The sequence below is a fragment of the Xenopus laevis genome, chromosome 1S (assembly GCF_017654675.1).
Source record: "Xenopus laevis strain J_2021 chromosome 1S, Xenopus_laevis_v10.1, whole genome shotgun sequence".
Lineage (NCBI taxonomy): Eukaryota > Metazoa > Chordata > Amphibia > Anura > Pipidae > Xenopus > Xenopus laevis.
The window spans coordinates 31,878,574-31,904,356 of record NC_054372.1 but is presented as its reverse complement, the minus strand read 5'-3'; the positions used below and the strand labels follow the sequence as shown (position 1 = coordinate 31,904,356).

At 37.9% G+C, this 25,783-nt stretch overlaps 2 protein-coding genes across 4 annotated transcripts in view; both read left to right on the top strand.

Moving 5' to 3' along the window:
* The window catches only part of LOC108706610 (microtubule-associated tumor suppressor 1 homolog), a 72,599-nt gene extending 53,572 nt beyond the window's left edge, over positions 1-19,027 (top strand). Inside the window, exons 4-7 of one of the 3 annotated variants that reach the window (XM_018243172.2) lie at positions 8,218-8,394; positions 13,010-13,150; positions 16,477-16,581; positions 18,266-19,027. In XM_018243172.2, the coding sequence (XP_018098661.1) occupies positions 8,218-8,394; positions 13,010-13,150; positions 16,477-16,581; positions 18,266-18,348 (506 nt within the window). In that variant the 3' untranslated portion in view covers positions 18,349-19,027. Of the gene's footprint in view, positions 1-8,217; positions 8,407-9,665; positions 9,805-13,009; positions 13,151-16,476; positions 16,582-18,265 lie in introns of those variants that run through there. The other 2 variants (XM_041579497.1, XM_018243173.2) reach the window with 2 other exon arrangements.
* Positions 19,028-23,100: 4,073 nt separating this feature from the next.
* LOC108706611 (microtubule-associated tumor suppressor 1 homolog) overlaps positions 23,101-25,783 on the top strand; it is a 58,610-nt gene continuing 55,927 nt past the window's right edge. Inside the window, exon 1 of the mRNA XM_018243174.2 lies at positions 23,101-23,520. Within this exon, the coding sequence (XP_018098663.1) occupies positions 23,400-23,520 (121 nt within the window). The 5' untranslated portion in view covers positions 23,101-23,399. The remainder of the gene's footprint in view (positions 23,521-25,783) is intronic.

Sequence of the window (25,783 nt, the reverse complement as noted above, 5' to 3'; positions counted from 1 at the left end):
AGAATACAGTATGGAATAACACAAAATCCTTTTACCAGTTAAGTGTCCTAAAATCTAAATCCTTATTCTAAAATAGGCCATATTACTAAATGTACTACTTCTTTATGTACAGAACACCCTTCTCTTCAGATTTAGTATATACAGAATATAGACTTTGCAACCTCCATATTGTTTGCATTAGATGACTGATACATTAGATAGCTTTAAGAAGGGGTTGGGTGGCTTATTAGCAAGTGAGGGAATACAGGGTTATGGAAGATAGCTCATAGGACAAGTTGATCCCTCCAGGGGCTGCCATTTTGGAGTCAGGAAAGAAATTCCTCCCCCCCGCAAATTGGAAAGGCTTCAGATGTTTTCCAGGTGCTCAATCCTCAGCGTCCTCACTGCTGATAACACCTAACGCGTTTCAGGATCAACTCCCTTAATCATAGGTATTACCTATAGATGTTATCAGCATACTGCTATAATAAATTCCTTTCCAGAAGCGCTGTCCAACTTTTTTAATTTTTATATATATATATATATATATATATATATATATATATATATATATATATATATATATATATATATATATATATATATCTATATATATCTATATATCTATATCTATATCTATATATCTTTGCTGCCTGGGTGCAATTCCACAAATCATATGAATCATCCAAGAAGGTAGCCGCACTCACAGGACTTATAGTGGACAAAAGATACTTTATTGCAGGTGAAGAAAAACTGACGTTTCGGCTGATACACCAGCCTTTTTCAAAGTGACGACTGTTTACTAAAGCATTATGTGGTACACAGACACTAGGATGCATGAATTGCAGTCACATTTATAGCAATGGAATACGTGTGTTTCTGTGTTATTCCTACCAGTCTCCTAGATTAGAGCAAATGTACTGATTTTTTTTTTTTTTTTGTCAGATTGTGTGTTCTTGGTTTTCTTTAAAAGGGTGGAAGAGAGGGACATCTAGTGACCATTATTATTTAGTGGAGAGCAGTTAAATATTTCTCCCCTGGCTTCATGTATACTGATCAGAAAAATTACAATGATCAGCCCTTATAAGGGGCAAAACCAGTCGGCTTTTGGCTTATGATCAGAGACTGCCTTGGTTGTGCTTTAAATCCTATTTGGTGATATAAGTGAATTTTATAATCTGAATTCATGCTACTTTCAATGCACAGTAGGTGTTCTGAGTTGAAATATGCCACTTGTGGGACAGCTGAACAGTAAATCCTGAGCTGAAGAACCCCAATATGGGAGTGATATAGGGGAGCATTCTGCTCTTGGGATCTAATCAGTTGCTACCTTGGTTGTGGTTTAAAATCTACTAGTTAACGTTCATGCTATAGGGTATTCCATGAAAATAGAATACTCCGAAGCATACAAAGGTGGAGGGTCACTCGTCTAGTTGTGCTAGACGTGAACATCACTGAATATGTTGCTTTACTGAAATATTACTCTACACTAGTGATTTGCGGGCTGGCCTGAAGCCTGTGGGATCCGCGGGTTTAAGCCGACTTCCGCAGTAGGTCCTCGGGTGGGTTCGGAGTGAACTTTAACCTGCAGCTTTCTTCTGCCTCTGTGCATGCCTTTTTATATACTCGTGCCGGCCCCACCCCTTTTGTGATGTCACAGCGGGTGGGTGGGAGCAGGTATATAAGGAGGGGAGCACACCGGGTTAAGGTCAGGTGCGGGCTGGGGTGTAGCAGGTTAGGGTCGGGGTCGAGTTTTTATCGACCTGCACGTCACTACTCTACACTGGTGACGTCACTTCAAATATTATCCATAAACACAGCATGAAGTCTAGGCTGGAGATGGCAAACCATCTTTGTTTAGCAAGCTGTCAATATAGAAAGTGAGGTGTGTTTGTTTTTGATACATTAAATGTGATAATGCAAAGTGGACTGAGTAATAATGGCACAGCAGTACCATCTGTACATAAGGAAATCATCCCACTGCTTTCTATAGAAGAATTTGCACCTTATGCTTATGGAAAAGCTTGCACTGAAAATTACTAGGGATGCACCGAATCCAGGATTCGGTTCGGGATTTGGCCTTTTTCAGCAGGATTTGGATTCGGCCGAATCCTTCTACCAGGCCGAATCGAATCTGAATCCTAATATGCATAATCGAGTGACAAGTTTATTCGGTGCATCCTTAAAAATGACTCTACTCCGTTAGACGCTAATCAACCCTAAACACATATCCTCAATGCCCAACCCTAAACCTAAAGTCCCCAGGGAAGTTGCTATCCCCCAATTAACATATATCACCCTAACCTAAACCACTAACCTTTTAAGTAAGTCATTAGAAAGCAGGAGGTGTTTACTGTAACTGTATGAGGGCAGGGCAATGGCTTATATACATTTGGCACAAGGTAGGGTATAGGAAAGGGTTAACTTTGTGTAGTGGGAAGAGTTCTTACTGGTGCTATGTGCACTTATTACCAGTGCCAGCTACCAGTATTTTAATTTCATAGTTCTTTAAAAGCAATATTTTGTGTCAAATAGACTCAAGTTCTAATACAAAGCAGACCTTTTAGAATTAACAGCTAGATTGGCATATAGAGGCAGCTGAAAACTAAAAAGCAATAAAAATCATGGTAAATGTCACAGAACCATTTAAGACATAGATAAGGAATGAGATCAGATTATAAAAGGAAATTAGGAGGGTTATTCTAATAAATGTTAGTCTTGTCTCCCCCTAGTGGGCATATGTGCAGCACTCTCAACGGGGAGAAGGAGCGCAAGCATGAAAAAAGTCTGCCGAAAAAGCTAAGCCAGATATACTGATGATGATCTGAATCCCCAATGGTAAAACACTTGAATAATTGGGACAAAAGTGTTTCCCTGTCTATTCACTTAAACTGAGAATTTGCAATGTTTCTCGCAGCCCTTGTAAAAAAAAAATGTTTATGCTGTTCCCATGGCAGCTGGATTCATGCACGTGTTATTGGTCCTCTCTCACTGCAGGTCCCATGAGCTTACAGCTGCTCTCATGACACTGTTGTTTTGGTGAGGAGGCAAGGAATAGACATTTTTAAAAAAATAAATAAAAGTACACGCAGCAGTAGTGGCATAAGACTGAGGAAGAATAACAACACCTGCTTTGTAGATTAATTAGCAATTGCACAAGAATAAAGAGAGACCAATCGGATAATATCAAGAGACCAGGAGGGGTACTTGATTGTCTGACTCCAGCTAGTTATTGCCCATACCATTAACTTCTGCTCTTAGCACAACAAACCTCGTAGCTTATGGGCCTAAGGCACTAATGCTGACCTTCAGAAGTCCTTCCTACAGACAACCCACTGTGCTATGGCCAATCCACTTCTGTCTCCACATTCAGCCTGCTACCAAGCAACCAGGTGATTTATATATATGTATATATACTGTATATATATATACACAAGTTCAACCTGACCTAAGCGTTCATATTTTTGCATTAAGGATTGTGTTTAGAATTCATCTAGGCTAATTTTATTGTAGGGTGGAGTCTATTTTACCCCTAGGTCCCCAGGGCCTTAAAATGGCTTGTTAAAGGTAGAAATAATTGTAAAGTGCTCTTTATTATCTGGGCTTTCTAATGTGTGACTTTCATTTCCCAGCAGTCTTCAGCTGTTGGGAGCATGCTTAAAGGGGTGGTTCAACTTTAGATTAACTTTTAGTATGTTATAGAATTGCTTGTTCTAAGCAACTTGTCAGTTTGTCTTCATTTTTTATTTTTAACAGTGTTTGAATTATTTGCCCTCTTCTGACCCTTTCCAGCTTTCAAATGGGAGTCACTGACCCCGTTTGAAAGCAAATGCTATTTAAGGCTACAGATTGCTGACCTTGCATACTGCAGAGCTGCTGAATTAAAAAAAAAAAGAAAAAATCAGTAACAGGTCTGCATATAGAACATAATTTTTATTTATTTTAAACACAGTTTGTTCTAAAAATGTATGCTAGTGGCACACATGATGCTATTTCTGCTGGTGTGTACATGGCTGCCTTCAACCCAGTGTGTGCCCTTCCAGGCATGGGATCAGTCTGCACATGCAAAGTGTATTTTTATTGTGAAAATAAATACTTGGAGGCACATTTATCAAGGGTCAAATTTCGAATTCATGCAAGTTTTTTTTAAACTCCCATAAATTCAAAATGTAGTAAAAAAAAAAAAAAAAAAAAAAAAAAAAAATTTTTTAATCTCTAATGAATGATTCACCCAAATTTTTTGACCCAAAAACTCGAATCTAAATTGATTAGAATCTTAAAAACCAGAGTTTGAGTTAAAAAAATACTTGAATGTCAAGAAGGCTGCAAACAACTCAAAATTGATCCCTGGATCTCTCCCATTGACTTAAACAGCAATTTGGCAGGTTTAAGGTAGCGAATAGTCGAATTTGAGTTCTTAGGGCTAGATAAATCTTGAAAATCGAATTCTAATTTTTTTTTTAAAAAAGAACTTGAATTGAATTTTAATAATTCTCTAGTCAAATTTGACAGTTTTGACCATAAATTTTTTTTTTTTCGAAATGGAATTTTCAGTTCGACCCTTGATAAATAAGTGGTTCCATGGTGAAATCCAGTCTTCACTCACCTTGAAGGTGTGACCTGTTTAGGAAATGACAAAAAAACACTTTTTCTTCTTCATTAAAGCACTATGCAAAAAATATGTTCAGCCGAAGCGCTGTTCATTGAACTTGCATACACTGTCCCTTTATGTAAATGAACACTGCCGAGTGTTTTTATACAGGTCATGGAACTCCGAGGTAACTTATAATATCCTTATATTTTACAAAAGGGGGTACTTTATTCACTATATGAAGGCAGTGTTCATTTACATAAAGGGACAGTGTATGCAAGTTCATACACCGAGGTAACTTCTAATATCCTCATATTTTGCAACTGGGGGTACTTTATTTATTATAATACACAAGTTTAAGTGAGTCATGTGACAGAAATGACATCAGAACTCACCGTTTATAACTGATGACATCAGAACTTACCGTTTATAAGGATATAATTTACGAGATATTCATGGCTTTTGTGTATTATATGTAATTATTTGCAACTTGCTACAATGGAAGCTTTCCATTATCTTTAAAGCACTGTGTATCTTGACAGCGCTATATAAATAAATGATGATGATGATGATGATCTTTAATGAATAGCTGGTAGAGAGGATGTATGAGTAATGTTAGGTAACCAGAAATGTCTTTGTCTGGGATGTTTAGTTATTCCCAAATATCTAACCTACTTAGTCATTTTCCTGCATTAACTGATACATCAATCTTTACAGCTTGGACTGTAATAGATTAATACAAAAGAATTTTTCATTTTTGACCTTTAGCTTTCTAAACACACATTCCTTAAAATAAAATCTTTGTCATTTCCCCCTTTTGATGATGAGAAGTCGAACTTCTTTACCATTCCTTAGGACTACATTTTTAAATTGTCCAAAAGATATTTTAACAACATGGTGGTAATTGTCACAACAATATGAGCCAACTAGAAGAGAAATGAGGGGGATAGAGGGAAGGATTCCAGCTTTGACTGGAAATGGTTGGTTAGTCTTCTTGGGTGGCTGACAATAGGTCGCCATCAAAAATCAATGTTCCCCTCTGGAAACCAGTATACATGAATGATTTGGGACACCCTCTGACAAACTGAACCATACTAAAGTTTACTAAAGTTTGTAAAAAATTTCTATAACCCATCACCCACTATCACTGAGAATATTCTCAATTAATGCCACTCACATGTTTACTAAAGGACGATGAGACAAATTTGTCTTGTGTTAAGTGAAGTTCATTATGGCATTATAGCAGTTTGTTTCAGTTTTTTAGCTGATATTTAGTTTAACTGCATTATCTGCTTTAAATCTTGTAGAATTTTTTGGCACCACTGATGTGTGTGTGTGTGTGTGTGTGTGTGTGTATATATATATATATATATATATATATATATATATATATATATATATATATATATATATATATATATATATATATATATATATATATATATATATGAGTTTATATAAAATAGTATTTATTACCAGTTTATAATGTATTATTAAATATACTTATGACCAATTAAGTACTATCAGGAATAAATTGTTTTCCTATTGTATTCATTTTTCTTAATAAATTCACTAAAAATACCTTTATACGTATCATTCTTCCCAGCAGCACAAATTTTCACTGCTTATGTTTAAAAAAAAAACTGACTATACTCCTCTTTTACTAGACAACTTGCCTTTTTTCGCATAACGCAACTCTCTGCAAGATGATAAAAATTTACGACAATTTTGTCTATTTCTCGAATTCTTACAATATTTTTTAGTATACCTCACAACATAACTTGCATAGCATGAATGTGATAATAGCCCTCATATTTTAGTCAAATTGCTCTTGCTGATTTTCTGGGTTTTTTTCTGGTGCAGGCTATTATCGCAGCTTATCACAGCTTATTAAAGTGAGGCCCATTTATCAAATGTTGAATTTCGAATTCATGGGAATTTTTGTAATTTGATTAGGTTATTTAAAGGAAAACTATACCCCTCAAACAATGTAGGTCTCTATTAAAAGATACTGAGTAAAACAGCTCATATGTAAAACCCTGCTTCATGTAAATAAACCATTATCATAATAATATACTTTTTTAGTAGTATGTGGCATTGGGTAATCATAAATAGAAAATTGCCATTTTAAAAAATAAGGGCCGCCCCCTGAGATCGTACGATTCACTGTGTACACATATAAACCACATGTAAGGTCACATGAGCCAATTAACAGACAGAGTTCTGCCTTTTGCTTCCTCACTTCTCCCTGTTACAGTTAGTGTTGTAGTATTTCTGGTCAGGTGATCTCTGAGGCAGCACAGATAGAGTCACTAAATGGTGGTTCAAGGCAAGAGATGTAAAAGGGCAATATTTATGTAAATATATATTCCAGTTTGGTAAGATTCTTTAATATGTCATTCAATTTGATATAAACTATCTATTGCTTAAGTATTCATTTTGGGGGTATAGTTTTCCTTTAAGAAAAAAACATGGCTAATATTCGACCTGAAAATTTGAATAGTATTCAATTCGTACAAATCTAATTTTTCACCCAAAAAATCCCCTAGAATGTGAGAAAGGCTTTTAACATCTCGAAAAGTCTCAACGGACCTCTGCCATTGACTTGTGCATGAACTCGACAGGTTTTAGGTGATTAATATTCAAATTAGGACTGTTTCCATGGTCGATAAATCTCACATTCGGATTTACATTAGATTAGGGGGATTAAAATTTGAATGTGTGAATTTTGACACTCGAAAATTCGAATTCGACCCTTGATAAGACTGCTCTTAAATGTTGTTGTGCCCTTATGGGAATTGTGGATTATCCAACTGTTTTACTTGTGTTCTTATTTTAATGATCGTAAATTATTGACTAAAATCTGTTTTTGAATGGTATATACTGAGAAAATGTTGCTGGTAAAATATGGTAATAAGTGCGCGACACATCTATCCTGTATACTAGTGGAAACATTCAGAAAAATGGCAGGAAAAACGTTCATGCTCCTTTTTAAATTAAAAAACTAAATGCATCATATTCCCTCTGAGACATCTATCACAAACTGTACTATAGAAGTTATTTTATTAATTATCCCCTTAAAGGAGAAGAAAGGCTAAAATTAAGTTTTATCAGAAAGGTCTATATAAATACACCATTAAGCACTCAAAGTAATGCTGCTCTGAGGCCTCTGTCAAAAGAAACACCTAATTTCTTTCATTCTATTGTGTACACATGGGCTTCTGTATCAGACTTCCTGTTTTTAACTGAAACCTGCAAGGCTTGAGCATGCTCAGTTTGCTACTCTCCCCCTCCCTCCTCCCCTCCCTGCTGTAATCTGAGCCCAGAGCTATGATTGAGCAGGGAAACTCAGGTAGGAAGTGATGTCACACCAAGAAAATATGGCAACTGCTATCCTAAACAAGAGAGAGCTTCTAGAGCTGTTTACTCGGTATGATAAAGCATTCTACAGAATAAATAGTGCTATAGCTTGCACTATTGTGGATAATCTATTGCCAATAAACTGCTTTGCTAGCTTTCCTTCTCCTTTAAGACCTGGATAAAAGGAAATGAGTAGTGGTTTAATATATTTACCATAGCTGCTTGAGCATTGTTTAACATGTATTCTGTTCTAAATAAATCTAAAAATCTCTCTTTATTTTTGCTAGAGAGGGGATTAACTTCTCCCAAGGGAAGGCCTATTTCTGTAAAAGCTTCAGCAGTGAATGGGACAGGATCTTTACCTAGAACCAGACTACCCCGTAGAGGAACTGCGCTCCAGAGAACAGCTAGTGTCTCTTCTGTGTGCAGTACGCAGAGCGAGCAGAGCAATTTGAGTACTAGGTGTAAGTAGTGGTGTAAGTAGTAGTGTGTGTTCACTTTGTCACAGGTCACAGGCACACTGCATGTACTGCATGGCACATGTCCCTTGTTAAACACTTTCACAAATCACAGTGTGCACTATTGATTTACAATGCAGCTGTATTTATTGTGGGCTAGTCAAGTGGTTTGATGGCATCAATATCGAACATTCCAAACTGGAACTCTGTCGAATACTTATAAGACTTATATATTTTGGGGGGTTTTTTCTTCTATTTTTTTAAGCACCTCCATACTCTCCAACTTTTCAATGTTATCCTGTTTAGCAGTAAATATGTCGCTCCATATCCCCCAAGCCTGCTGAGTTATATTATTTCTGGCTTCATGCTAGTGATTATGCTGTAAATGAGTACATGCCTCTTTCTTCCTCCATTTTTGCAGGTTATAAAAGTTCCTTTCTGGGGTTTTTAGGCATTATTACAGTTTTGCTAATGAAGGTGAATTGCCCTTTAAGTCACAGTCTCCACAAGAAACCTGCTTATCTTAAATTGTTAAAATTGTTTCTTTGCTTATCTTGAATTATTATACATGTATCTTAGTGCACATATTCTGGGCTCTCTGCCAAAAGCCAATTAAGTTTTAGAAACTTTGTGTCTCTTTCTGGCTGTTCAGTGCTGGAGATCAAAGAGAAAGTCGAGACATTTCTGTAACAATCCGGGACTAAGGCTTGGGCTGTTAAAAATTGGGACTGTCCCGCGAAAAAATGGACCGTTGGGAGGTATGCCTGTGGGTGGCCCTTGGGGGCCCCTGAGGATCCTAGCTTAACATTACCCTTTGGAGAACATAGCCAATTGGATGACGGCAATCACAAAAGTGTCATCATTAGCATAAATTTAGCTCTTTAAAAATACAAAGCTGCTTATTTCATTGGAATATACTATATTTACGTCTCCTATTAATGTGCTGTCTCTTGCTGGTGTTCCTGGCCTTCAGGCATGTCTAAGACGAGCAGCTTTGCAACTGTATAAATGTGCTTATTGTTGAATTTCCAGTTGTACAAAACAAAACCACTACTGTATTAGCCATAACTTGCTCTTTTACACAGTGCTTTTGTGTCAAACACGTGGGCAGGATTATGCAGCCTGACCATTGCTGCTTTCCCAGTTAGATTGCCAGGCTGCATCAATCTGTCCTGCCCATCACTCAGAGCAATGGATTTCCACTGTAATTCATTGAGAGCTGACAGGAGCACTGGTGGGGGGAAATGGCTGAAGCCCTTCTGTCTTTCATTTGCCAGTGATCCTTTTCTGTAAATGATATTACCAGACGGGCACCGCAGTTGCACGGAGGCTGCATTCCCATTCCAGCTTTCCAGAAATTTCACTGTAACCCTGCTGGCTGAGCCTGGAACAGTGTATTCTGCTACCATACTGACTTTGCTAATGGTTGGATCCTGCAGCTTTTCCATAATTCTTTTGTTGGCCTCGGTCACTTGGAAAAGAAGTAGGTCATTATGTACTTTATTTTGTTGCTTACTATCATTCTTATTTTAATTCCCTCCAAAGAGGCGAGTGGCGAGTAATATAGATGCAATATTCCTTACCATTCTTTGTTGCAGTTCTCAATAAAAACTGCACACCTTGCTGCACAGTAACATTCAAAGCTGGAAATGTTTCCCTGTGTTATATCATACCATGCATATATAGCATATACTTCCCTTCAGCCGTATACAGAATCGTGAGCCATGTGTAACTTCATGTAAATAAATATGTATAGTTATAAAATATATACTGTGTATATAGCTATTGCCGAAGCTGGGGAGCTGCAGCCCTTTTTCATGGGGACATTCCAGTTATTGTTCAGTACACCCTATGATCATATCTTATTTTACATGGACAACCTTATTGATTGTAAAGTGCTCTGTAACTTGCTGCTACCTGATAAAAATCTGATAATGATTATATTCCTTTTAATGCATGGAACCCTATATTCACTACATATAGTAGTAGCCAAATTATAAAACTGACAAAAAAACTTACTTTAATAACAATGAGTAGATTATCCCCCTGGCTTGGCAATGTAAATTTGACTGCTAATTAGGGAGAGGAACTTTAGTCATTGTTTAATGGACCAGACTGATCGGATTTGCAGTGAAAATAAAAATGTGTGTAAATTTCTAGTGGTATCCATTGATTTATTATTGCATATTGATGAACTGCAGCCAACACGGCTTACAATCCATATTAAATCAATTCTTTGCGTAAATTATTTTTTTTAAAAAAAAGACTGATTCAGAACAGCAAAATATATATCCAAATTGTCTGGTGCTGCTCATTAGGGCAGAGACACACGCGATTTGGGGAGATTAGTCGCCCAGTGACAAATGTGGAATGTAAACCACCGGCAGGATGGCAATTAGTGCGCTCGTTTTCTGAAGTCGCCCGAATTTGCCTCACAAGGAAATTTCGGGCGACTTCAGAAAACGGGGGCTCCGAGTGACATCCCGCCAGTGATTTACATTCTAGCCGGCGGGGAGGCAGTTCGGGGAGATTAGTCGCCCTAAAGAAGAGAATTGTCACCAGGCAACTAATCTCCCCGAATCTCAGCGTGTGTCTCTACCCTAAATAGGAAGAGGCTCATCTTACTTTATTAGGTTAATTAGTCAAGTTTTAGCCAATAGCTTGTTGTCTATGCAGGACATTATTTCTGCGTATTTGCACAGGTACCTAACATTTGTTTGTCTCATGTAGCCATATGTATTTTAAATATGTAATGATTTTACACTTGCCAGTTGAAATTGTATCTGAAGCAAGCAGAATGGCAGCCCCAGTTATGTGAATGCCAATGTACAGATAGAGTATTCTTTTTAAAATGACTGTTCAGCAATTAAAGCTGGCCATAGACGCAAAGATCCGATCTTATGAATCGAGGATTCGTATGATTTTCTGGACCATGTGTGGAGAGTAACTGCATTAACATGAATAAATGCACTCCCATAATATGCATCATTATTGAATAGTAGAGTATAATGTTCATTACAAATGCACTGCTGGTGCAGCAATTTATGCCTGACTGGAGCAGAATGATGCAGCATGCAGTTATCTGTGTGTGTTTCAGGCATGTCTTTGTTACTGTGACCGCAGTATATGTTTGTGTGTAATGTGCTGAATCCCCCCAACCCCATGCTGAAATCTACTGAGTGGTCAGAATTCACAAGGAGCCACTAATGTTGTTAATGTGCTTATATGGATACAGACTAAATTGAGTGCTGCTAATGTTGAAAGGTTTCAGTTTGAGTCTTGGCTACACTATTTTTCCATAGGAAATAGTTGGATTTTCTATCTTATGATACAGTGGTAGAGTGTCTTGTTTGGGTATGTTCTACATTTAGTCCCTTCTGTCTCATACTTGGAACCACAAGTGCCACTAAGTTTGTGACTTTCAGCATCCGGTAAGTCTTGAGCTGTAGGACCCCTCTGTGGCAATCCACATAATGGCTCACTCATGATTTTAACCAGATCAGCTTCAAAAGAAATCAATTTGTTAGATGGGTATTGAACCTACCAAAATTGCCCCACAGGGCCCACATGCCATATTAATAGAACTGTAAGGGAAGAGTTAATGTTATTAAAATAGTTAGGAGCTGAGCCAGTGCCCAGGAAGGAATGGGAAGGGGGTGGGGCGCAACTCTTCTGAGAAGAAATTATATTATGAGCTTTCTTGTTAACATTCCTTACAGTTGAAACTGACAGTTTAAACCTCTGAGATAGCTTTTTGTAGCCTTCCCCTATGATACTGAACAATCTTTGTTTTCAGATCTTTTGAGAGTTGCTTTGAGGATCCCATGCTGCCACTCTTCAGAGGAGAGTCAAACAGAAGCACAACTTGCAATTGGCCACATTAAATACCTTTTCTCATGATTGGACACACCTGCCTATGAAGTTCAAGTCTTAACAAGCTAATCCAACCAATTTGGTGTTGCCAGTAATCCAGTATTGAGCAGTTACATGCATTCAAATTAGCAAAATTACAAGGGTACCCAAATTTTTCCACAGCTAGTTTTTCACATTTGATTTAATTTCATACAACTAAATACTGCTTCACTAAAAATCTTTGTTTAAAAAGCACCCCTGTACTCGGATGTTCCTGGGAAATAAAAGAAATAACACTGTTATCTTTTTTTTGTTGAAAGTGGAGTAAATTATTATGCAGGCTGAGAGGTTCCCAAACTTTTTCATATGCCTGTAGAATGCAACTGGTGACCATGAGGGTAATGTAAGAAATAGTTTGTTCTAGTTTAGAAATCCATACTGATTACTGATACTTTGATTTACTAGACATAGAGCTATGTGCCTGTTAATCATATTATCGCGTATGGTAGCCATCAGACCATAACAGCCACTGTAGTATGCTGGGAACTGTAGTTCAGTCTCAGGATCAGCTGTCAAAAGAGGGACTGTCCCTCCGAAAAAGGGACAGTTGGGAGGTATGGTTTATGATCAGGTTAGGGTTGAACAGTGCTGATGTGTTGGTTTGCATATTGCATAGCTTCAAGTTAACTGCTGCAGATGAGAAATACTAATCATTTCTTTTCTCAGTAGCAAACCTCATTTAATCCTCTGTTGTTTTCCCCCAACACAGCTACAACCACCACTAGCAGCATAAAAACCGGGGATATTCCTACTGCAAAATGTATACGACCAAACTCTGCCTCTGGGGCCCTAACTGCAAAGTCTTCGATTCCAAGGGGCAGATCTCAGTCTCTCAAAGTCACACAGACAGGTAATTGTGCTATGGGCTGGATATTTTCTGACACGGACTATTTTAATATATGAAAATATTACTATATATATATATATATATCATCTGAAGGTGCACACCGTTTCCACGTTCACGTACCTGGGTGCCAGCCAAATGTTAGATAGATGCAAAATCGAAAGTAGCGACACTTACAGGTTTTGTAGAAGCAAAACCTGTGAGTGTTGCTACTTGCGATTTTGTATATATATATATATATATATATATATATATATATATATATATATATATATATATATATATATATATATATATATATATATATATATCTCATCCTCATCATCATTTATTTATATAGCGCTGTCAAGATACGCAGGGCTTTACTGCAGTTATAGCAAACAGGGAATAAATGGTGGCTAACAGACAAGGATTACAGAGTACAATGGGGTTTACAAACTAAAAGGTTAGGGTACAATTGAGACATTAGGATTATATAAACACTTTGTCATTTTTGATACAGCAATGATTAATTAAGGTACAACGAATAGGCCTCTTTAAACAGATGGGTCTTTAAGGAGCGCTTGAAAGTTTGGAAGGAAGGAGAAAGTCTGACAGCTTGTGGCAGAGAGTTCCAGAGAAAAGCAGAAGCCCGAGAGAAGTCTTGTAGACGAGAATGGGCAGAAGTGACCAGAGGAGAAGTGAGGCGAAGATCAGAAGCAGAGCGTAGGTTTCGTGAAGGAGTGTATTTGGAGATTAGAGATGAAATATAGGGAGGGGTTTCATTATTAAGGGCCTTGAATATGAGTGTAAGTAATTTGAATTTGATTCTAGAAGAAATTGGGAGCCAGTGAAGGGACATACAAATGGGAGCAGCTGATGTTGAGCGGCGAGCTAGATGAATGAGTCTAGCGGCCGCGTTTAGAACAGATTGGAGTTGTGAAAGGTGACTTGTTGGAATACCTGTGAGGAGTAAGTTGCAGTAATCAAGGCGGGAGATGATGAGAGACTGAATCAGTGTTTTAGTTGATTCTGAACTGAGATAGGGTCGTATTCGAGCAATGTTGCGCAGTTGAATACGGCAAGATTTTGCAAGTGTTTGAATGTGTGGTGAAAAAGACAGATGAGAGTCTAAGATAACTCCTAGGCAGCGTGCCTGTGTGGTGGAATGAAAGGTGGTGCTGTTTACGGTGAGTGATATCTGAGGGACAGGGGAAGATCTTGGAGGAAATATGATGAGTTCTGTTTTAGAAAGGTTCAGTTTCAGGTGGCGCTGTGACATCCAGGAGGAGACAGCAGAAAGACAGTCTGTGACTTGGGAAAGGACAGAATTAGAAAGATCAGGAGTAGACAAGTAGAGTTGGGTGTCATCAGCATAAAGGTGATACTGAAGTCCAAATGACTGAATGAGTTTTCCTAGTGAAGTTGTATAGAGCGAGAACAGCATGGGGCCAAGAACAGAGCCTTGAGGAACTCCAACAGAGAGTGGGAAAGTAGTAGAAGTAGAGTTAGAGAAGGAAACTTTAAAGGAACGGTCAGACAGATAAGATGTAAACCATGAAAGAGCAGTGTCCCGAATGCCAGCTGAGTGTAGAATGTCAAGGAGGAGTGTGTGGTCAACTGTGTCAAAGGCTGCAGAGAGATCTAGTAGAATTAGAATGGAATAATGACCTTTAGACTTTGCCAATAGAAGATCATTGGTTACTTTGGTGAGGGCAGTTTCAGTCGAGTGTGATGGGCGGAAGCCAGATTGCAAGGGGTCGAGGAGGGAGTTGTGAGTGAGATGCTGCATCAGGCGTTTATAAACAAGCCTTTCTAGTAATTTGGAGGCGAATGGAAGAAGGGAGACTGGTCGATAGTTAGTGGGAGAGCTGGGATCAAGGGAAGGTTTTTGAGGATAGGAGTGATTAGTGCTTGTTTGTATAATGATGGAAAGGTACCAGTAGAGATATATATATATATATATATATTCATTGTAAACTAGCTGAATCATTAAGCAGTTAGTATAACATAGTATATAGTTAGACAGGAAGTAGAGTATCCCCCTACTACAAAAATATAACGATAAGTCAACATTGATCCACGAATCCTCTAAATTTTTGTATAAAATGGTTTAGTAATGTAATGTGTTTAAAGGACATCTAAACTTCAAAAAATGAATTAGGGGCAGATTTACATATGATCGAATATCGAAGGTTAATTAACCCTCGATATTAGACTGCCGAATGTAAATCCATCGACTTCGAATATCAAAGTCGAAGGATTTACCGCAAATAGTTCGAACGTTGGGGTGTTCTCATCATTGGCAAGTGTATCTGCTCCCCGTGGTTTGTCCTTTTTTTGCCTTGATCTTTTAACTTGGTGGTATATATATATATTTGTGCTAATACTGTTGTGCATAATATACCAGTTTGTCTGATGTATATTTGTTTTCTATACACGATATAAAAGAGAATTTTTAAAATACCACCTTTGTTTACTAAGTATTATTTTCTTTATTGAGTGTGTATCCCCTCTCTATTCTTACATATGGTTTTGGGTAACTGTCTGTGGGGTTATCCTGGTGTTATCCCAGGGTTATCTGCACCTCATATTCCTCAAAAAAGAGTTTTTTTCCCTTTCTAATACTGGGAGTGCCCTCCATTAACTTATATTTGTATACTTCTGTAGGAGCACCGCATTCCCATGCCACAGGCCTGGTGTGCATGTGCATAAGAGTAAAAAGCTAGCTTTTTGCTTCTTAGTTTGCCTTTCCACTGTGTTGCACATCATCATCATCATTTATTTATATAGCGCCGACAAGATACACAGTGCTTTACTGTAGTTATAACTATACATGGAGGATAACAATCGGATACAGAGTACAATAGGATTAGAGGGCCCTACAAATTAGAGTTTACAACGTAAAGGTTAGGGTACAATTGAGCCATTAGGAATTTAGAAACGCACCCAAGCCATAGAGTGGATCCAGGAAGAAAATGATGGCGGCATGACACTCCTGCAATATTTAGCCCAGGCTGGTGCAGTTTTCACCAAACAGGAGCAGTGACCCAGGGTCTCGCATAAGCACTGGTGCAGTCCCCCCCCCCCGCCCAACCCTTTTAAAGTATGTAATTTGTGTTGCATGGCTCACTACTCTTATGAGGATATTTGAGATCATCTCTGAGTTCCATGACTGGTATAAAGGCACTGGGCATGGAACTCAATTGGTGTCTTATATCTTTATTTTACAATATGGTGTATATTACCTTTAAAAGGTTATTAAAAGTGACGCTGCATTTTAAGCATTTATGTGCTATGTACTGTATGTAAAAGTAGTTTAGTACTCTTCAACAGGTGGGCTTTTATTCTAGTTACAGGAACTAAGAAAAGCCCTTCTGTTATCCCAACTTTGCCAAGATCATCTGGGCCATCAGTGTCTTTGACAAAGAAGCTAGATGCAAAATCACTTCAGAATGGTAAGAAAACAGTTTTGGCTTTCTTATTATTTTTTTTTTCTTTTCTTGCACTTGCTAACACAATATGTATATATATATATATATATGTATATGTGTCTGTATATATATATATATATATATATATATATATATATATATATATATATGTATGTATGTATGTATATATATATATATATGTATATATATATATATATATATATATATGTATATATATATATATATATATATATATAGTAACTGTATGACCATTGCTACACTGACAACACAATTGCATCAAGAATTTTTACTAATCATCACCACATAGTGTTGCAAGGCAAACGTCTAAAGAGGAGATATGATTATATACTTTGTTCATCCCACTAATCCTACATTCTACAAATAAACTGCTCATCCCACTAATCCTACATACTACATGGGAAGTTAAACTGGTCCAAAAGGAATTTCATGTGAGAGACTTTTCACAGCCCAAGGCCTTGAGGGATTTGCTTTCTCACGGAATCGTCTACACAGCAACAGAAGTGGCTCTTTAGTTCTTGCCCTGCAATGAAAGGTGTTACATTATTTACAGCAGATGCTTTAACTTTGATGAGATGACTAAGAAGTGTTGGCATGCAGATTTAGGGGCACTGTGCAGGGCTACTAGCTGGTGCAACTAACTGAGGAAGCAGATCCTGCCAATGCTGGAGGACCCAGGAGTTATATGGGGCCTAGACTAATCAACTTCATTATATATAATTTTATAAAAATGTCTTACTTTTTTAAGTTTGGGGGAGGGCTTAGGGTAAGGGCACACAGTTGCCGGCGACTAATCGCCTGTTCTTCTAGGCGACAATCTCCCCGATCTACCTTCCCGCCGGCTATAATGAAGAATCGTCAGTGGGATGGTACTCGCGGTGCTTTATTTTCCGAAGTTGCCTCACGAGAAAACCTCGGGCAACTTTGGAAAACGAAGTGCCGCGAGTGCTATCCCACTGGCGATTTTCCATTATAGCCTGCTGGAAGGTAGGGGTAGGCAGAAGGAAGAAGAGGAGTTTTGTCGCAGGGGCAACTAAGCTCCCTGAATCTGTCCGTGTGTCCTTAATGTAATAGCTTTGGAGGTCTGTTAAAGGGGTGGTTCACCTTTAAAGTAACTTTTTTGTTGTTCTAGAATGACAAATTTTAAGCAACTTTTCAATTGGTTTTCAATTTTATAGTTATTTGTCTTTTTCTTCTGATTCTTTGCAGCTTTCAAATGGGCGTCACTGTCCTCTTCTAAAAAAAACAATTGCTCTGTAAGGCTGCAAATGTATTGTTATTGCTACTTTTTATTACTGATCCTTCTATTCAGACTCTCTCCTATTCATATTCCAGTCTCTTATTCAAATCAATGCATGGTTGCTAGGGTAATTTGGGCCCTAGTTACTAGATTGCTTAAAATGCGAATTGAAGAGCTGCTGAATAAAAACCTAAATAACTCAAAAACCTTCAATAATAAAAAAGATTGCAAATTATCTCAGAATATCACTCTACATCATATTAAAAGTTATCTCAAAGGTGAACAAACGGTGATTATAGTTTGTTACCGGAGAGTTGAGACCCCCTTATAGGAATGCTACATAGCAATTTTCCGCTTCTCCTTTCTTTTATGTGGCCCATGGGCAGGTGCACAGACACAGTATAGTGAAAATCAAGCTTTTTGCTTCAGATTACTCTACCGCGCATGTATACCTGGACCAGAACGTAGAGAAGATGACCCCCCTGCCCAAGTTCTCGGATAAGAAACTATAATTGCTAGGGGTGGCTAACATTTTGGCACCCCAGTAAGTCTATCTTTCCTTCTTTAAATAAGATTTGTGTAAAGATGCACATACAAAGAGGCTTTTTGTATAATGCAGTTTCTGACCATAGTGTACATTACCCTGGTCTGTGCATGTTTAGTTAAATGATGTGTTTTATAAATTATATGTATTATAAATACATGGTTGATACGTTGCTTCACCTCACCACAATCTGTAATTGGCCTTGCCACCTACGTAAACTATGATTTCTATTAGAAATATTGCTATTTATTTCTAGCCCTATGAAATGATAGCCAGGTGCCTTATGATTTTAGAAGTATATCCAGAATATAAGAGCTCATCCTGCAGACCATTTCATATTTTGTTGTAATTGTACAAGAGGCACTTTTACACCACTACTTACAGTGGCCAGAATTGTTAATTTCTTATTGATGATTATCAGCTTCCTATATTAGAGAGTTTTATTGGTAAAGAGTAAGGATGAATGAAGCACATGGACTACAAACATAGAAATGCAGGGTTTCATCAATGCCTTTATTATGTCACGAAGCTTTTGTAAATGGATCTTATTGTACTCCCAAGCATTTTAAGGTCATGCTTCTATGAACTTTGGAAATGTCATTGTGCATCCTGAAACAAACCCACAACACTAGTAACTGACTAGTTTTTGTTGAAGGCATTTTTTTGTTTTAATAGTAATAAAGAATATTAATAATCTATATATTATATAGTAATAATATATATATTATAATATAAACATATACATTTGTATTGGCATCATTTCAGAGCCTCTGCAAAAGAGTAATTCTAAGAGGTAGCGATGTTCTCGTCTCTGTTTATAATACAGCTGGATGCAGATGTATTTTGTATGTTAATACATAATATCACAGCTTAAGAACAGGCATCGGTAAAAAACACGCCACATAGATTGTAAATAAGATTTCCAAGTCAAAAACAGAGCTGTTAATTTTTTGCTGTGAAAATCTACAGTGGTGTGAAAAACTATTTGCCCCCTTCCTGATTTCTTATTCTTTTGCATGTTTGCCACACTTAAATGTTTCTGCTCATCAAAAACCGTTAACTTTTAGTCAAAGATAACATAATTGAACACAAAATGCAGTTTTTAAATGAAGGTTTACGTTATTAAGGGAGAAAAAAAACTCCAAATCTACTTGGGCCTGTGTGAAAAAGTGATTGCCCCCCTTGTTAAAAAATAACTTAACTGTGGTTTATCACACCTGAGTTCAATTTCAAAGGTTATAAAGCCATTTCTAAAGCTTTGGGACTCCAGCGAACCACAGTGAGAGCCATTATCCACAAATGGCAAAAACATGGAACAGTGGTGAACCTTCCCAGGAGTGGCCGGCCGACCAAAATTACCCCAAGAGCGCAGAGACAACTCATCCGAGAGGCCACAAAAGACCCCAGGACAACATCTAAAGAACTGCAGGCCTCACTTGCCTCAATTAAGGTCAGTGTTCACGACTCCACCATAAGAAAGAGACTGGGCAAAAACGGCCTGCATGGCAGATTTCCAAGGCGCAACCCACTTTTAAGCAAAAAGAACATTAAGGCTCGTCTCAATTTTGCTAAAAAACATCTCAATGATTGCCAAGACTTTTGGGAAAATACCTTGTGGACCGACGAGACAAAAGCTGAACTTTTTTGGAAGGTGCGCGTCCCGTTACATCTGGCGTAAAAGTAACACAGCATTTCAGAAAAAGAACATCATACCAACAGTAAAATATGGTGGTGGTAGTGTGATGGTCTGGGGTTGTTTTGCTGCTTAAGGACCTGGAAGACTTGCTGTGATAGATGGAACCATGAATTCTACCAAAAAATCCTGAAGGAGAATGTCCGGCCATCTGTTCGTCAACTCAAGTTGAAGCGATCTTGGGTGCTGCAGCAGGACAATGACCCAAAACACACCAGCAAATCCACCTCTGAATGACTGAAGAAAAACAAAATGAAGACTTTGGAGTGGCCTAGTCAAAGTCCTGACCTGAATCCTATTGAGATGTTGTGGCATGACCTTAAAAAGGCGGTTCATGCTAGAAAACCCTCAAATAAAGCTGAATTACAACAATTCTGCAAAGATGAGTGGGCCAAAATTCCTCCAGAGCGCTGTAAAAGACTCGTTGCAAGTTATCGCAAACGCTTGATTGCAGTTATTGCTGCTAAGGGTGGCCCAACCAGTTATTAGGTTCAGGGGGCAATTACTTTTTCACACAGGTTTGGATTTCTTTTCTCCCTAAATAATAAAAACCCTCATTTAAAAACTGCATTTTGTGTTTACTTGTGTTATCTTTGACTAATAGTTAAATGTGTTTGATGATCAGAAACATTTTGTGTGACAAACATGCAAAAGAATAAGAAATCAGGAAGGGGGCAAATAGTTTTTCACACCACTGTATCTCTAGACTGAATACTGGAAGTTGTAGTTTGCATTTGGCATGATCAATTTGCTCCCATCACTAAGCATTCAATCATTGAGAATTTCATATATATTAATTATCATATTGTGAATTGGGCTAAGACTGCTGTAGGGACTTTTAATATTCATTAAATTATATATTTTATAAGTCCTCTTAACTCTGAATGCTCTGCTATTGCCAATCTTGCAGCCTTCCCCTCTACCAAGCGACCTGTGATTTTACTCTTGACTGATCGATGCCCTTATTGCTCTCTTGTCTGTAAGGGCAAACAAGCAACACTGGGGTTAACCAAGCAAGTTCTGAGCGCTGCTTATAATATATTCTATACCTGTAGTGTTTACGTATATCATGGTGAATGTATTAATGCAAATGTACAGAAAGTGCGTAGAAAGAACATGAAAATAGCTATGTGGGTACATGTCATGCCACGCCAGTGAGAAAGCACATTCCTGCGAGAAGCTCAGTCAGTTGTAGACTGTTCTATAAGCAGAACAATAAATGCTTGGGGCCACAATTAAGTGAGAGCTTTAGTGATACAGAGAGTTGCTGTTTGAAAGGGATAAAGTGAAGGCACCTGCCCTACAGGGTGTGGGGCTTACAGGCTATTACGGTAAGTCTGGAGCTGGAAATTGTTTGGCATTTAAGTGCAGTCACGCATTTTACAGTTCAGCAGGTGTAACTCATCTGAATAATAAAAAGGCCCCTGGCTACTGGCTTGTGGGGCTGTAATTGCAACAACACAAGTAAATGCAGCCGATAGTGATGGGCGAATCTGATCCGTTTTGCTTAGCCAAAAACTAGTAAAACTGCGAAAATTCGCCAAAATGCATAAGTCTATGGGCATCAATGCGGCTCATCAATTTTTTTGGACACACCACCTTTTTTTTTTAACCATTGAAGTCTATGGGCGTCATTTTTGCAGGGAAAAATTTAGTCAACATCGCTAGCAGCCATGTCTTGCCAGGAATATGTATGATAGACTGAATTTGTGGGGTTGATACCAGTTACTTCGATATATAGATATTCATGAATAATTTTTTCTTTTATGCATTTAAGAACAAGAGTTATAGGAATTGTTCAGTGTAAAAATAAAAACTCGGTAAATAGATAGAATGTGCAAAATAAAAAATGTTTCTAATATAGTTAGCCAAAAATGTAATGTATAAAGGCTGGAGTGACTGGATGTGTAACATAATAGCCAGAACACTACTTCCTGCTTTGCAGCTCTCTTGGTTTCCACTGATTGGTTACCAGGCAGTAACCAATCAGTGACTTGAGGGGGGGGGCACATGGCTCATAACTGTTGCTTTTGAATCTGAGCTGAATGCTGAGGATCAATTACAAACTCACTGAACAGTTATGTCCCATGTGGCCCCCCTTCAAGTCGCTGACTAACTCAAAGTTAGAGAGCTGAAAATCAGGAAGTAGTGTTCTGTTTTCTTATGCAAGACATCCGGTCACTCCAGCCTTAATACATTACATTTTTGGCTAACTATATAAGAAACATTTTTTATTTTGCACAGGCTATTTATTTATTCAGTTTTTATTTTCACTCTGAACTGTTCCTTTAAGGTGGCAAACCTTATGCTGGTAATGGAGGGGTTAAGCATGCATGTTTTATTATTTTCTAACTGCACATATTAAAATTACTGGCTAATGGACATTTCTGTAGTAGGGCTGCTAAAAACTGACTAAGACCGCAGACAACTCTTGCAAATGACTATTCATTAATTAGGGACAGTTCCTATCCATTTGCTAAAGGTTTAACAGGCAAAAAAAACAAGCCCCAGAAATATTTGTTTCAGCTTGTTTCCCCCACTGAATAGTCACAAAGCTGGGGGAACAAAAATTCCCATGGGGCCATGTCCACCATTTTGATCCCCTGCGTTCTGCTTCTAAGAATAACATTAATGTCAGCCTGCAGGATTATTAAAGTCATCCTGTGTGGCTCTGTGATGAAAGATGGGCCACGTATGATTGGACGCTGAGCTTGCTTTTTTTTTCCCATGCCTCCCACTTTCTTCCCTACTGTGTTTTAATCCCATCTCCTGCATTGCATTTCACACCAGCACTGACATTTGAGCTTTGCACCAGTGCAGCTCACCCATTTCTGAACATTTGTATGTAAATAATGTCATGCTTTGCCCTGTGGCTGTCTGTGTACGTACATAGAATTTCCTTAAAGGCCTCCATGATATCCATTGAAAGGGGTTAACCAGCCCCGTTTAATATATTGTTATGCAAGGACATTGTGTGATGTAATTCAGCGGCTGCTGCTGCCTGTGTTCACTGTTCTGGGAGGAGGAGGAGGAGGAGGAGGGCTCCTTCTAAGGGCCCCGCTTTGTTTCTGCAACATCTGGTTGTGATGGTGGGGGGAGCACTACTGCTGCTGGCTGCATTTGCATAGAGGATTTCTGCTTTCTGGGATCTGTTATGTGTGTGCCTGGCAGCCAGGAAGATGGAATGAGCCGCCTCTTTCAATTGCTTCCTTCTGCCTCCCGTATTGTGCTTGGCCCGGGATCATCAGTGGAAAGCTAAAAATATAGCATGTGGTAGTACATGGAGGCAGTTTCTTGCGTGAAATCCATCCACTGCTTCTGAAGACATGTTATGGTCTCCCAAATTCTCCTTATCCAATATGCGCGTGCGACTGACAGCCAGCGGCTTGCTCCGGAATCTGCGGCTGCCTTCTGGATATAGGAAAAGCCCAGTTATATTCCACACAGGTTAGTGCACTTCTACACAAGGGGCTCTGCCATCTTCCAATAATAGCAGGGGGACATCTTGTTTACTTCTCCAGCTGGAAACTGATACACTCCAGGCTAGATGTCAGGGATTATATATATATATATATATATATATATATATATATATATATATAATATATATATATATATATATAATATATATATATATATATATATATATATATATATATATATATATATATATATTTGTGTCTATATAGAGGCAGGCAAAATATATATATGTGTGTGTAGGTTGAGGACTGTTTATAGGTAGGTCAGTATTTGTGTGGGTTTAATATTTGTAGGTGTGTAATGTGGATATACATCACAATTCTGTTGGTGTTGATACCGAAAACCATTTCAAAAGAAGCACTACAATATTTGTGTATGCTTGTAATGCTAATTAAAGTATTAGAGAGTGATTATTCATTACACATGGCCTCAAATATGTGGAAATGACACAAAGTGATAAAAATTGGTAACTGGCGTCCTCATATTACATGTTGTGACCTGTCAGTGCAAACATTACCATTCAATCCCTGAAGAAATCGAATCCCTTTAAGCGCCAGGGCTGTGATTTATTATTGTGGTGGGCAGTGGCACATTTTTTTTACCTTACTATGAAGGCACACAAATCTCCTTCTCCTGGCTGTGTGAATGAGCACAGTATTATCATCATTAATAAATACCAAGGTTGGTTGTTTTTATACATGAACAAACCACTTATAAGGCTAGAATCCTGTAATGGAAAGCCAGTCTTCTGGATGAATTGTTTTTATCATTAATATTTCATGCCTGCTGTCAGTAAGGACTGATAATTAGGGCTCCTCATTTCACCCCTGTTCTCCCTCTTGCCTCCCTCCTAATTTATGTGCATTTATTTCCCAATCATCCTAGATTAAGATATTATAGTCCTGAATCTGTTCTCCTGTGACTACAGAAACGATTCCAAGTCCCCTTTTATATCCTAGAGCGTGTGGGTCCCTGTCTTAAATTCACTAGGGAATGTTAACGCTTGGGTGCATGTAATCGCATTGCCACCGGTGCTTCAACCTTTTATGCATTTCTAAATATAGAGCTGTATGTATTATAGGGCCAGAACATTACACATTGCGGGACCTGGGGTTTTCCGGATAACTGATCTTTCTGTAATTTGTATCTGCTTACCTTAAGTCTACTAGAAAATCATGTAAATGGTAAATAAAAACAATTGGCTGATTTTGCTTCCAATAAGGATTAATTATATCTTGGTTTGGATCAAGGACAAGGTACTGTTTTATTATTACATAGATAAAGAGAATCATTTTTAAAATTTTGGATTATTTGGATAAAATGGAGTCTATGGGAGACAGCCATGCTGTAATCCGGAGTTTTCTGGATAACTGGTTTCCAGATAACGGTTCCCGTACCATCATGTGCAAGGCATATTTACAATATTTAGTTTACTCTGGATAGGTAATTCATGAAACTCACTGTATTACATATACATATAAATATAAATTAAGACCTGTCTCCTGGTACAGGCATGGGACCTGGGGTCTTCCGGATAACGTATCTTTCCATAATTTGGATCTTTATACCTTAAATCTACTAGAAAATCATGTAAACATTAAATAAACCCAATAGGCTGGTTTTGCTTCCAATAGGGGTTAATTATATCTTCGTTTGGATCAAGGGCAAGGTGCTGCTTTATGATTACAGAGAAAAAGCATTTTTTCATTTTTAAAAATTTTGATTATTCCATTATAATGGTTTATCAGAGACGGACATTCCGTAATTTCCGGATAATGAATCCAATACCTGTACTGTGATATTTGCTCTAATCTGAAACTGGCAGTAGAACAGTAGCTATTAATATGCACTAACAAAATACCCTTTGCAAGATCAAAATACTTGGATTAAAATAAATTGGGAGCAATGTGATGACTTAGACACATGACCGGTATAAACTCACCAAGTCACCTGCAGTCACAAAATCAAAGCGATAGACTTTATAGATATGTTTATATCTGTTTTCATATTTTGTTTAACCATGATCATTGAGGGAAAAGGGGATGTGTCTGCAGTTATTCCACACATGTTAATGCAAAAGTGTAAATCATCAACAACAACATACTAGTGTATATGCCTCCTTCAGTCATGTTGGTGTTTAGTCTGAACATGCAGTTGAGTTGACCCAATTGTAGTTGTCAGCATGGCCCTGCCACCAAATGTTTATAACCTAAAAACCTAATACAGTGGT